We start from the raw sequence: 13,703 nt of genomic DNA, 5'->3' as shown, positions 1-13,703 counted from the left end.
GCTGATATGTTGATTTTTATTTGATTGCTAAAATATTAAAAACTTTGCCTAAATAACTGATAATAACAGAAATTAAAATGAATTTCCATTACTTTTCAGATTTCAGAAAACTTTTCCAGGCTTGGAAAACACCATTTTAAAAATCCATCACTTTTCCATGCGTTCCATACAAACACTGGGAGTATAGTGCGAGACGAGGGGGTAAAGCGGCTTTATAACATACTGCATGGGGGTTTTGCATGCCTGAGCCGTGCGTAGAGCGAAAGAGAGAGTCAGAAACAAGAGAGTGGTCTGCTGAGTTATGTAAGCATCAACTTATCGTCTAGTTTCAATGCTTATTTTGCTACGGTCTTCTAATTGGGCCCTCAGGGATGTTGACTGTTTAAAATATAAAAAATGTGGTGGGGCAGGGCTCCAGACACGAAGTGGGAAAGTCTGTTCTGTTCAAGAAATCTGCAGAGAGTAGAATGCTCTAGTCTAGAATGGTTTGGAAGAGACAGACAAGTGACCCCCACTCCTATAATTCCAAAGCCCTCAAATGCCATGAGGTGCCATAGAGAAGAGTCCCCTCAGCCAGCTGGCCCTGAAGCTAAGTTCACTAACCACTACCAACCCAATAAAGCCTCAGGACAGCACTCAGAAAATCGGGCCCAACCAAATTATCACAAAGTAAAATATATCACCTATTGGAAAGACACACACAAAAAAATGGTCGAACCTCCATGCTATTTGGTACACAATAGAAAATTGAGAAAAACATGAACTATGTACAGATTCAATGAGCACAGACTCAATAGAAACAGGCCATCGCAGCAGATCTGGCTACCCAGAGAGGACAGGTTGTGCCCACTCTGCCCTCAGAGGTCGAGAGAGAGAGATCTGCGAGAACTACACAGACTTAGTGGCAATCTTTTTTCTTCCCCAAAATTGAAAACAAATCCAAAGATTTTTAAACTAAATCTGAAAAACCCCTTTTTGCCATATTAGTTGCAAATGATGTAGCTCCCTGAATCCTGACACACAGGTAGGGACAACCACCAGAATGACAAACCACAGTAATAACATTTCTACCTGTGTTTTTCTCACTATTTCATTATTGTCCTCATTCATTTCTTATTGCATTGTCCTGTTAATTGCTACTGAGTATTATCATTTTTCCTATTATCAATCTGCATCCTCATTGATTTGATATGTGTGTATATTTGCTTTGGCAATGTATGTGGTAACACTTTCCATGCCAATAAAGCCAATTGATTAGAGAGCAAGAGCGAGCGCGAGAGAGAGAACTTGAGAGAGCACGTGAGACAGAATGCAGGTCTGGTCTGTGGTAATGAAGTCACTGGTGTGTAAATAGCCAATAGAGGAAGCATAGAGAAGCAGCTGTCTGCTGTCTGAACAGCAGTCATCGTCGTCTAGGACCTGCCGACACAGACACGCACAGGGAGTGTTGTCTGTCTACCACAGCTGACATGGTGCCAGGGCTAGAACTACAGGGGTGGATTGGTATAGGGCAACATGGCTGGCTCTTCTGGACAACTCTCAGGCACACAGACAGACATGGAAATGTTACCAGCCTCACACACTATCCTAACAAGTATGTCACAAAGTGTTTTTCCTCATCTGAATGTGTGTATATCAGGACACTGTGTCCCTCCAGACAGTCTAGCAGGTATTTCACAACCAGGCCAAGGAGGAGTCACACACTGGGAATTTCTGCTTCCCTCTAATCAGGGAACAGAGACAAAACACCTCCCAACATAGATGACGCCACCCTATCAATCTGTGTGCGTGCGTGTCTGGCCGAGAGGGAAGTACAAGCTGCTTGTCATCCCCGCAGGCTCATTACATCGTTGTTTTAGACGCCAAACACACAAACTGTAAAGTTATAGTCATTTGTTGTAGCATCTGTCTGTTGTCTCACCAACATCTCGGTTGACAATATCATTACTAGAGAACGACTGATAATTGGTCATTCTAACCCAAAGGGTAACCATAACCTGAAGGTGTTCCTAATGTTTTGTACACTTAGTGTATGTGTATTAAAGAAGGAAAAAGTTTGTATTTGGTCCCGTATTCCTAGCACACAATGACTACATCTAGCTTGGGACTCTACAAATGTGTTGGATGCATTTGCTATTTTGGTTGCGTTTCTGATTATTTTGTGCCCAATAGAAATGAATGGTAAATAGAAATGAATGGTAAATAATGTCGTGTGTCATTTTGGAGTCACTGTTAATGTAAATAAGAATAGAATTTGTTTCTAAAAACATTTACATTAATATGGATGTTACCATGAATACGGTAAGTCCTGAATGAATCGTGAACAATGATGAGTGAGAAAGTCACAGACGCTCAAATGCCATACCAAGACATGCTAACCTCACCATTACAATAACAGGGGAGGTTAGCATTTTTTTGGGGGTGGTATGATATTTATGCCTCAAACTTCCTCACTCATTATTTATGATTCATTCAAGAAGTTAAATCTGCTTTGTATTTTGTTTCCTTTCCATGAGTCTCGCGATACTGGTATCGTCCAGGCCGTAGCGAACAGCCACAAAAAAAAAACAGCCAAACACCTAAACTAACAAAAACATCACAAAATCTCATCATAATATATGCACGAACCGCTGACTGGATAGCATGTGACAGGCTTACCTAACCAGTCAGTGGTAGGCTACATGATACACCATAAGGTACGTGTGTGTGTGTGTGTGTGTGTGATTAGTCTGCTCTGTGGTGGAGACGTGTCTGCGTGACTGAGTGGCCCCAGGTCGATCTGTCTGACTCTTTCAGACGAAAGTGAGACAAGCCGAGGAGCGAGGGAGAGAGAAAAGGGGGTGGGAATGTGGTTTGGGCACTAGACTAGACACCAGACAGTATTTCCGGCAGAATCACGCACACACGTCAAACACACAGGGAGGGGGAGGCTGGGGCTTCTCTCGCTCCTCACGCTCTTTCTCTCTCTTTCTGCCAAACACAAAACACAGCGGACAGGGAGTGCCAAATGACTGTACAGCAGGTAGTGTTCTCACACCTGTCTGCACGCACGCACACACACACACACACACACACTAAAGCCTGTCTGCTCCGAGTCCATAGTCTCTTATTTAACCCATATGTGCCAGGCGGCTACAGTGAAGACAAATTACTTGACCTAGAAAACACCAATTAAAGTCAGTGTTTATCTCAGCAATACAAAACTGAGCCTACGTCCCAAATGGCACCCTATTCCAAAGATAGTGCGCTACTTTTGATCAGACTTATGGGTCCTGGTTAAAAGTAGTGCACTATATAGAGAATAGAGTGCCATTTGGGACGCACTTAATAGTCCGGTTTGGTCAAGAAGAAAACATGAGACATGGAAGGGAACCAGTCAATGGAAGGGAACCAGTCAATGGAAGGGAACCAGTCAATGGAAGGGAACCAATCTATAGCTTTTCGTGTTTTCAGCTATAAAAACAAAAGAGAGTCGCACACTCCATATATATGTATAAACTCCAAGTAATTTATTGAGTAAAAGAACCAACATTTCAGCATCCCTGCCTTCTTCAGGGTGTCTGACATTTCTATAGGTCCCAGCCTGTGCAATGCTCTCTCTCTCCCACTGTCACTTTCTTTTTTGTAAGAATGACAGAAAGAAAAAACCCATCAAAACCCCCTATGCTCTGTAGAAGCCTCCCTTGGGTTCTGGTCTTTAGTGGAAAGCACTGGTGGTGATGCAACATGGGCATTCCCCCATGCAAGGGCTTGGGTTGCCTGTTTCTGTGCACTTCCAGCTAAGTGGTACAAAAAAAGATCAAAGGATGGTTTCCCAGAAACATCTTAAGCCTAGTCCCCGTTGCGAAGACATTAAAACATAATTCAACAATATATATTTTTTTTAACTATATGAAAAACTTAAATGCAATGAACTTATAAAAAATACAAATGTTTTTTTTTATACATTTAACCTTAATTTAACTAGACAAGTCAGTGAAGAACAAATTCTTATTTACAATGACGGCCTAGGAACAGTGGGTTAACTGCCTTGTTCAGGGTCAGAACAACAGATTTTTACCTTGTCAGCTCGGGGACTCGATGTAGCAACGTTTCGGTTACTGGCCCAACGCTCTAACCACTAGGCTACTTGCCAACCCAAGATAATTTGCCCAAGATAATCACAAGACATGAACAAAATGAAACAGTGATTCGTATTTTCCTGCAACTTTCTGAAATGGAACACGAATGCCCACTTTGTGTAGCTGCCAGTGATGATGCTAATCATAACCTTCTGGTAGAGATGGAACAGCTTTCCCAAAAACCACCTAAATGAAATGTTAACTACAAAGTAGCCTATGCCTACATGGCCGAATGATGATTATTTGCATAAATCCAGTGTCCATTTGTTTTGCCAACTCTGCAATCACATGAGCGCTACAGAAAAATTGCTAACCAAACAACGGTCTCCTGCATGGTAAATGGTAACTACACATTCCTTTATTTTTTTCCAGACCTCAAGTCTCCTGATGGTGTTTTAAGTATTGTTGTGAACTAAAAACATAAAATTTAGTTGTTTTACATTAAAAATTAGTGGTTTTGAGAGCAAAAAAAACAGGTGAAACTGTAATCAGTCCAAAAAAAATATATATATATATATATATATATATGTGAACATATGGGAATCGGCTGATATTAGCTAAAAATGCCAACATCGGTATCGGCCAGATGTCTAGTGTAAAGCCGATGTTAAAAACCGATGTCAAAGCTACCGTGCATACCTATATGACCTAATGACGCCGCGTAAAATTGTGCGCTACACGAGCAACACAGCATTCCTAACCTAGCCCACAATGTTTGCTGTGTGGATCGAGCAGTCAACAAATCGAGCAGTCATTTGAAAAAGTAAGAACATTTCAGCAAGACAACTCAAAGGCGAAATCCATTAAAGCTGAGATAATGGAATTCATCCCCTTGACAATCAACTGTTCTCTGTCGTGGGTGATGTTTGCTTTCGCCGACTGAACGAGCACCGGTACACATTAGTAAGTGCGCTATTTTTCAGATGTTGCCCTACCGGAGTTACACAGTAATAGCGTCGCTGCTATTAGCTTCATGACATACATACTATGGAACGCAGTTTGGGTGTTTGCATATCAAAAAAGATACAGTAGCACTGTCAATGATGTACAAAAAAGTCTGCAAACAAGCAAACACCGGCCAAGAACGATGAGTTTACAATACCTCGTTGGTAATAAAGCATCATTTGTTTGACCGCAACTTCTGGGGTAGATAGCTTTAGCTTGGTACCTAGCTAGCACCAATACAACCAGCCTGAAAACAATGACCATTAGAAACTGAAGTCATTTTCATTATTCTTAGCAATGATTTAGGTATCCTTGTGAGTAAGTATTAGCTAGGATGCCACTTGTTGTTTACCTATTGAAATTGAACTTCAGTTCATGAAAATAAATAGCTAACCAGGTACTTAACCCTGTTTCCCAAAGCTAACGTTATAAGCAGCCCGCTAGCTTCATCTGGCTAGTGATGTGTGGACTGGGTTATGTGTTGTGAAGCTAGCCACAATAAGGATTAGGCACAATAGTGGAATTTGTGGGTCGAGGTCAAAATAAATATATTTATGCCATACTTTTATTTTGAAGGCTAACCGCAAAGTCCACTATTGCAGCAAATCCTTATTGTGACTAGCTTCACAAAGATGGGTCTGACCACCATTAATCAAATGTCTTATAAATTAGGGTTATTTTTAGATGACACAAAGCTAAATAGTTAGCTAGCTAACTATAGCTACTGAAACAGATTGTCGTTTTGCTATGTTTTGGGGGAAGAACATTGTTTGCATCCATTAGCAAGCTAGCTTTTTTTAAATGACCAGCACTGTAGATGCGCGAGACAACTTTACCAGCGTCATAACACATGTATCGATGAATCCCTGTAACATATGAAATACGAGTGATAGTGTAATCAATGTGTAATAACTATGTAAAACATGTATGAACGCGTTAAATTATTATGTGACGTGCAGTCATATTCAGGTAAGCTCATTTGAATCTTTTTTGACATGCAAATACCCAAACGGCGTTCCATAGAAAACCTGGTTGAGAATGAAAAAAAACTGAACAATGAAACAGCACAGCAAGTAAGTGAAAGAAATAGGTTTTTGATTGTTTTACCGGTAATGGGGACATACGTAAATGCCAACAAAATACCTTCTTGGTCAGTGTGGTGTGTGTGTATAACCTTTATTTAACTAGTCAAGAAGGTTAACAACAAATTCTTATTTACAATGACGGCACGGCGATGCTGGGCCAATTGTGCGCTGCCCTGTGGGACTCCCAATCACGGCCGGATGTGATACAGCCTGGATTCGAACCAGGGACAGTAGTGACGCCTCTTGCACTGAGATGACGTGCCTTAGACCAATGCATTCATGTGTGTGTTAACTATTTAACTGTACTAGCTGCCTTCTAGAAGCTTAAAAAGGCAGCTAAAACTATATATATTGGGTATTGGTATCGTTTTTTGGCAAAGACAATATCTGATATCGGTCAAATATATATATAGTGGGGCAAAAAAAGTATTTAGTCAGCCACCAATTGTGCAAGTTCTCCCATTTAAAAAGATGAGAGGCCTGTAATTTCCATCATAGGTACACTTACACTATGACAGACAAAATGAGAAAAAAAATCCAGAAAAATCACATTGTAGGATTTTTAATGAATTTATTTGCAAATTATGGTGGAAAATAAGTATTTGGTCAATAACAAAAGTTTATCTCAATACTTTGTCATTGCTAACAAAGGGTATATAACAGAGGTCAAACGTTTTCTGTAAGTCTTCACAAGGTTTTCACACACTGTTGCTGGTATTTTGGCCCATTCCTCCATGCAGATCTCCTCTAGAGCAGTGATGTTTTGGGGCTGTTGCTGGGCAACATGGACTTTCAACTCCCTCCAAAGATTTTCTATGGGGTTGAGATCTGGAGACTGGCTAGGCCACTCCAGGACCTTGAAATGCTTCTTGCGAAGCCACTCCTTCGTTGCCCGGGCGGTGTGTTTGGGATCATTGTCATGCTGAAAGACCCAGCCACGTTTCATCTTTAATGCCCTTGCTGATGGAAGGAGGTTTTCAAAATCTCACGATACATGGCCCCATTCATTCTTTCCTTTACACGGATCAGTCGTCCTGGTCCCTTTGCAGAAAAACAGCCCCAAAGCATGATGTTTCCACCCCCATGCTTCACAGTAGGTATGGTGTTCTTTGGATGCAATTCAGCATTCTTTGTCCTCCAAACACGACGAGTTGAGTTTTTACCAAAAAGTTATATTTTGGTTTCATCTGACATATGACATTCTCCCAATCTTCTTCTGGATCATCCAAATGCTCTCTAGCAAACTTCAGACGGGCCTGGACATGTACTGGCTTAAGCAGGGGGACACGTCTGGCACTGCAGGATTTGAGTCCCTGGCAGTGTAGTGTGTGACTGATTGTAGGCTTTGTTACTTTGGTCCCAGCTCTCTGCAGGTCATTCACTAGGTCCCCCCCGTGTGGTTCTGGGATTTTTGCTCACCGTTCTTGTGATCATTTTGACCCCACGGGGTGAGATCTTGCGTGGAGCCCCAGATCGAGGGAGATTATCAGTGGTCTTGTATGTCTTCCATTTCCTAATAAATTGCTCCCACAGTTGATTTCTTCAAACCAAGCTGCTTACCTATTGCAGATTCAGTCTTCCCAGCCTGGTGCAGGTCTACAATTTTGTTTCTGGTGTCCTTTGACAGCTCTTTGGTCTTGGCCATAGTGGAGTTTGGAGTGTGACTGTGAGGTTGTAGACAGGTGTCTTTTATACTGATAACAAGTTCAAACAGGTGCCATTAATATAGGTAACGAGTGGAGGACAGAGGAGCCTCTCAAAGAAGAAGTTACAGGTCTGTGAGAGCCAGAAATCTTGCTTGTTTGTAGGTGACCAAATACTTATTTTCCACCATAATTTGCAAATAAATTCATTAAAAAATCCTACAATGTGATTTTCTAGATTTTTTTTTCTCATTTTGTCTGTCATAGTTGAAGTGTATGATGAAAATTACAGGCCTCTCATCTTTTTAAGTGGGAGAACTTGCACAATTGGTGGCTGTCTAAATACTTTTTTGCCCCACTGTATGTATGTATGTATGTATATATATATATTTTTTAAACGATCCCTAAAAGTATCAATTAACTAAATTACTTCAAAATACTTAAAAAGTCATTTAAATATGGAAGGGTGATGCGGGGTGGATGCAATGGATGTAAATTGTCAGCCCATCCATTCAAGCCCAGAGGTCTGTGAGAGAGTCCACTAGTTCGGTTAGTGTTGTGGCCTATTGTCTAGTGATGGTTCTAGTGACCTCCAGCTGACCTGGAAGACAAATGATGCCCTTCCCCGTGACACACACACACACAGGGACCAACCGAGAGAGAGAGAGACCAGCTGGTCAGTGGTCATCCTGTCCGCCCCTCCGCAAAATCAGTTTATTGATCACGTACACAAATTTGCATATGTTATCGCAGGTGCTGCGAAATGCTCGGATCTACTACACTACAGCCAGCAGGAGGGGTAAACACCTGTCCCCTGTCTTACACACACACACCTACCTAATGAAACCCATAGTTGGGGGCTGGCTTCTAGAGATTCAATAGATACCATTTATTGGTAGTTATATCGACAGTGCAACCAAACGAACTGATAAAATTTAAAGAAGTCTGACACACAATAAGAGAATCAGTGCTTACTTTGTCAGTGGTCCTGTTGTAGTGGAACTTGTCCTTCATGTCCTCTAGCAGCAGTTTGAGCTGCGGCTCCTCAGGCATTCCCATATACTTCCTCCCCAGCTGCAGGTAGCACGGCCACTTGGCAGAGTCAAAGCCCCAGTGACAGGTCCTCTTGTCCGGGGACTTGTGTGAGTGCATCACAAACTTCTGCGGTGAGAAAAGCAGCTGGCACTCCACGCACTGAACACAGGGCGCCTCAGGCTGTGTGTAGAACTGGGGTACAAACAGACCCTGGCATTTCCCTAGACACTGGTGCTCCACCTGGAAGCTAGACTCTGTCTCCTTTAGGAGCCCCTGGCCTGGCCGCTTGGTGCTGGGGTCAGAGGGCAGGGCAGCCCCCGGGCGGAGCAAGGAGTTGCAGAGGCGCTGGGCGTCGGTAAGGGTGATGAGGCCGCAAGACGGGGCGTTGAAGGGTAAAATACCCAGCACCTTGAGGATGTGGAGCTGTTCACCGTCGCAGCGCGAGCAGTACACGTAGAGCTCGTCGCACACCGCATTGATCTGCTGCAAGGAGAAGTCGCGGAGCACCGAGTTGAGCACCTGGGGGAGGCAGAGGCGTTTCTCCCCACCGACAGCAAAGCAGGAGATGGATTCACCCTCTAGAAGGGAGTGGCTTAACTCTGTGGAGCTGTCGCTGGGCACCAAGAGGGGTCCACCTCCTAGGACTGGTGGGGAGGGTAGAGGGGCCATGCTGGGGCAGGAATCAGGGCTGACCTCGGGGGAGGCTTCGTGGCCGGAGCGGGCTGAGAAGGCTGCTGGGCCCCCCAGAGAGCTTTGGCTGCTGAGGGTGAAGGCAGCCAGTGTGTGTTTCAGCCCAGGACTGAGATCCAGAGCCTTGGCTCCACATACCTGGAGCTCCCCTCTACTGTCCATCTCTATGGATCTATCCATGCCTCTATCTGCCTCCCGGTGCTGGGTGTGCTCCTCCCCAGACTCCCTCTTCACCTTGGGGGTCTGGGGCAGGGTGTCTAGGCTGCGTCGCTTCAGGTTCATCTCAGCCATCAGCCTCTTCTTGATGGGCGCGTCCTCTAGCCTCTCTCGGTACAGCCGCTTCATGTTGCCCTTGAACGAGGTCAGATCTTTGAAAGAGGTTTTCAGACTCGTCTGAGTACTGGCCATGTCGGCGTTGATAGAGGTCCGTTTCGTTCCAATACCACCTTCACTTGGATTTATAGAACCCTTTGAGTTAATGTGGGTTTTGTTAGTTTGTTTTATTCTCGTTTCAAATGTTCCAGATCTTCTGGTGTTCAGAAAGGTACATGGTGGAGACTGCTGTGTTTCTGTTCAGATTGTTGTCTGTATGTCTGCTTCCTGTAGGGGACGAGAGGTGGGGTAGTGGGGGAGTGGAATGGTTCAGGCATTAACACAAACCGAAGGGAGAACATTTTAATTTTTCTCCCTAGTAAATCTCAAACTATGTTAAGCCTGCATGTAGCATTTTTCATGTCAACTGAAAGGATTGGTCTAAGTAGAAGACTATCCCATCAGATGCGTTTTTCTCTGAGCATAAAATAACGTTGAAGGTGTTTTATGGAGGCTATCCTGGTTGGGGGTTGAGTGGCTCAATAGACCCATTGGGGGCCAAATGGCTATTTACCATACCTCACCACCCAAACATCTGCCCATTCAGCCCTTGTCATTGAACCCCATGGGGCAATGACACGTTTTCACCCACCACACCATTTCATTGCCAACAGAAAGTGCTAGTTTTGTCAAGTAAAACCAACCAGGTGGCCAGGCAACCAACAACTAGTTTCTAGCAATTCTCTCTGGCCTTCTTTCAGTCACTAGAAACTGTGACAAAAAAGTTCACACTTGGTGTAGCCTAGGTAATAAAATTAACAATTTGCCCAAATGGCTGTAAATTGACCAAATAGCTAGCCACCCCAACCCCACCAGTTGTCCTGCTTGCTGTCCTCAAGCCAACGTCTGCTCTGCTGGTAACCCCACGCTGACCCCATCAACTATGTGAAAACAATTGATAAAGGAGTATAAAGGCTCTCATTCAACCGGTTCAATTGTTATCGAAATGCACAGCGTGACATGGAATGGATGTTGAAGAGGTATCTTCCCTATGCCCCGGAATCTAGCTGCATTTACACTGCATCAATTCAAATAATAAAAAACTGTTCATACCTAGCTACATCTATAAACGGCGGTTTTGTTAACAGGAAATTGTACTGTGATCCAATTTTAGGAAAATGTACATATGTGGCTACAACATTTCACTGGGAACCCTCAACATTGGGCGGTGTAAACAACCACCCTCCAATAAAGCTACAATCGTATTTGCTTGTGGGTGATCAATGTATTTTACACTGCAATATCATCCATTTAAAATCGGCTGCCAAATACAAAATGGGGTTAAATGTGTATATATTATATATAAAACAACTGAAGAGAGACTATACATGCGTTTAGGCAGTTCAAATGTAGCTGTGTGCGGACTACAGCGACAACACTAACGCGTTAGCTAGATTATACCAGAACCAGCACTGACCTCCATGCAGTAATTACAGTAAGTACACCGCCGCCAGATCTTTCCACCAAAGCTAGCACTATCTGGGTACAAAAAGTCGGACCACGGAGCAGGCTTTGGTCGCAGTAATGTAATAATTACATTATTATCAATGCAAGGAGGTATGCGGCGATGCAAGCTTCACCACCCGTGATTCCTGCGTGGATTTACAACCAAAACTGACATTGTCCCCACGCAACAAAATAATAGAGTTCCGGCTAAGAAAGGTTTTTAGACCATATTAATATTCGAACAAATCTAACTATTTCTCCAGAAAATATCGCTGAGATTCCATTGCTGTCGTTTCCCTCCATCTCGAGCAGTGTCACCCCCTTCTTCGTAGCTAGCAAGGACACCGCGCACAACCTGCGCTCTGTTCCATTCCTCTGGCTCGCCACGGTGGCACGGGTATGCAGACAGCACTGATAATGACGTTCACTGGCTCAACTACCGTCTGCTACTGGACGGTCTATCGACCTAGTTAACTACCTGCAATTTCCAGCTAACATTAGCTAAACGTAGAACCAAATACCCGGCTTGTAGCAGCAAGTTGAGCCGACATGAGAATTAAGCTGGCAAATGCGGCTGTGTGGTGTATTTCACACCTCGAACCTCGATAAATACTTGTCTTGAAGGAAATAAAACATAAAATAGCGAATATATTGAGTATCGGTAAGGAAACCAATAACGGTAAGGAAACCAATAACGTTACAATGATTATGGCAACACATCTGAGGACCGCGTAACAGAAAACAGAGAAAGACAATTCGATAGCTCGAATTAGCATTGCTTTAGCTACAAAAATGTACTACGTTATACCCGAGCTGGGGAAACGGATTAGCCAGGTTAGGTTAGCATAGCCGCTACTGTTACACACCCTGCGCTGTATGAAGCCATAGCAAACTAGCCTAGGCTAGTTAACAATTAGCGAACGCTTGTTAAACCCTTAAAGCATGCCACCATTTCGGTAAACCGTCAAAATAATCCAACACCCGATACATCACATTACCCATTTCATCATGTACATAGAAGCAAATAAGGACGTACCGAAACCCGATTAAAAAGACTGAGTGAGGTCGTTTCAGCTCCTCTTCTCTTGGTTCTCCTCTGTAATACCGAGCGTCAACAAGATGCAGCTAGAAACCACTACATCTACAGCCCCGCAACGTCACATCACTAACGGAGATACGTCACCCAGACTCGAATTGGGCACGTCACGGAAACAGTGTGCAGGGGTGTCTGTTTCGCAGTCTGGTTGGTTTGTGTTGCCTTCATGGACAGGGAGAGAATGTTGCGCTCTCTCACCGGCCATAACGATTTGTTTTGTTTCCCATTCGTTTTGTCATTGATGTCCAGACCTGTAAAATATTTAAATAAGTTACATATTAGTCAAGGTGTGTGTTCTTTTCAAATGCCCAACTATTAATAATATGTTCTATTTGAAACAATTCCCTATGTGTCTTTAATAATCAACATATTCTAGCGATGTTCGCTAAATGAGCCACGTTACACTGAAGGTCCCCCAAAAAATGTCAAACAAAGCTTTTTAACCTCAAATACACTACAAGTTTTACATTCCCTGAATTGCAGGAAAGTTATGCTGCAACAGTTGGGTCAAAGGAGAGAATGGATCACTGCTGCTACCTTGCTTTCTAACCAAGGTGCATGAATTGAGGAGCAAACTGAGGCAGAGAGGCCCAATTAAGATCCTATACCTGTATATAGGAAATATGGTACCATTTAGGATGTACATAGTGATGATTTACGCCTCTGACTGAGTTGCTGCTGCTGTGGCTTCCTCAGACTCATACCTGTATCATGAATGAGCCATTCATGTTCTTACATGTTATGTGTTTTTACAAGTGGGAAGGGAAGGGGCAATGGAGGTCTGAGTTCAGTTCTATCTATTGTCCAGATACTGTTTCAAGCCCTACACCCTCCCTGAGGACCTGAACCAGAAGGGCTAGAGGAGTTTTATACTATATAAGTGTACTTAAAGGGACTGTGTAATGTTTCATATTGGACTCACTTTCTATACACTAGGCAATCCCTTTCAGAGATTGGCAGTAAAATGTGTTAATATAAAGAGGAAAGTAAATGTCAAAAGTTCACTCTTCTGTCAGGCAGATAGAGATCATTACAACAGATTTTAGGTCACATTTCTTTGATTGTTTAAAGTAGCCATAGCTGACTAAACTCCACTCCATGGTGAAGGAAGTTTCTGATAAACTCCACCAACGGAGTGGAACAGAGACCACTCACTGGGCACAAACTGGTAAAACCAACGTTGTTTAAATGTAATGTGTCAACGTAGTGTTCTCCTTTGGAGAATTTATCGATCTACGGCTACCTTTTGGTCTCCCATCCACAGCTATTG

General features: G+C 43.2%; 1 protein-coding gene across 1 annotated transcript in view; it reads right to left on the bottom strand.

Moving 5' to 3' along the window:
* The window catches only part of LOC115102825 (ski-like protein), a 35,674-nt gene extending 23,157 nt beyond the window's left edge, over positions 1-12,517 (bottom strand). Inside the window, exons 1-2 of the mRNA XM_029623153.2 lie at positions 12,374-12,517; positions 8,770-10,119 (exon numbers count right to left, since the gene is read on the bottom strand). Coding sequence (XP_029479013.2) covers positions 8,770-9,927 — 1,158 coding nt within the window. The 5' untranslated portion in view covers positions 9,928-10,119; positions 12,374-12,517. The remainder of the gene's footprint in view (positions 1-8,769; positions 10,120-12,373) is intronic.
* Positions 12,518-13,703: the final 1,186 nt, after the last annotated feature.

This window comes from Oncorhynchus nerka, linkage group LG20, assembly GCF_034236695.1.
Source record: "Oncorhynchus nerka isolate Pitt River linkage group LG20, Oner_Uvic_2.0, whole genome shotgun sequence".
NCBI classification, from domain to species: Eukaryota; Metazoa; Chordata; class Actinopteri; order Salmoniformes; family Salmonidae; genus Oncorhynchus; species Oncorhynchus nerka.
This window is presented reverse-complemented; position numbering and strand designations above follow the sequence as displayed.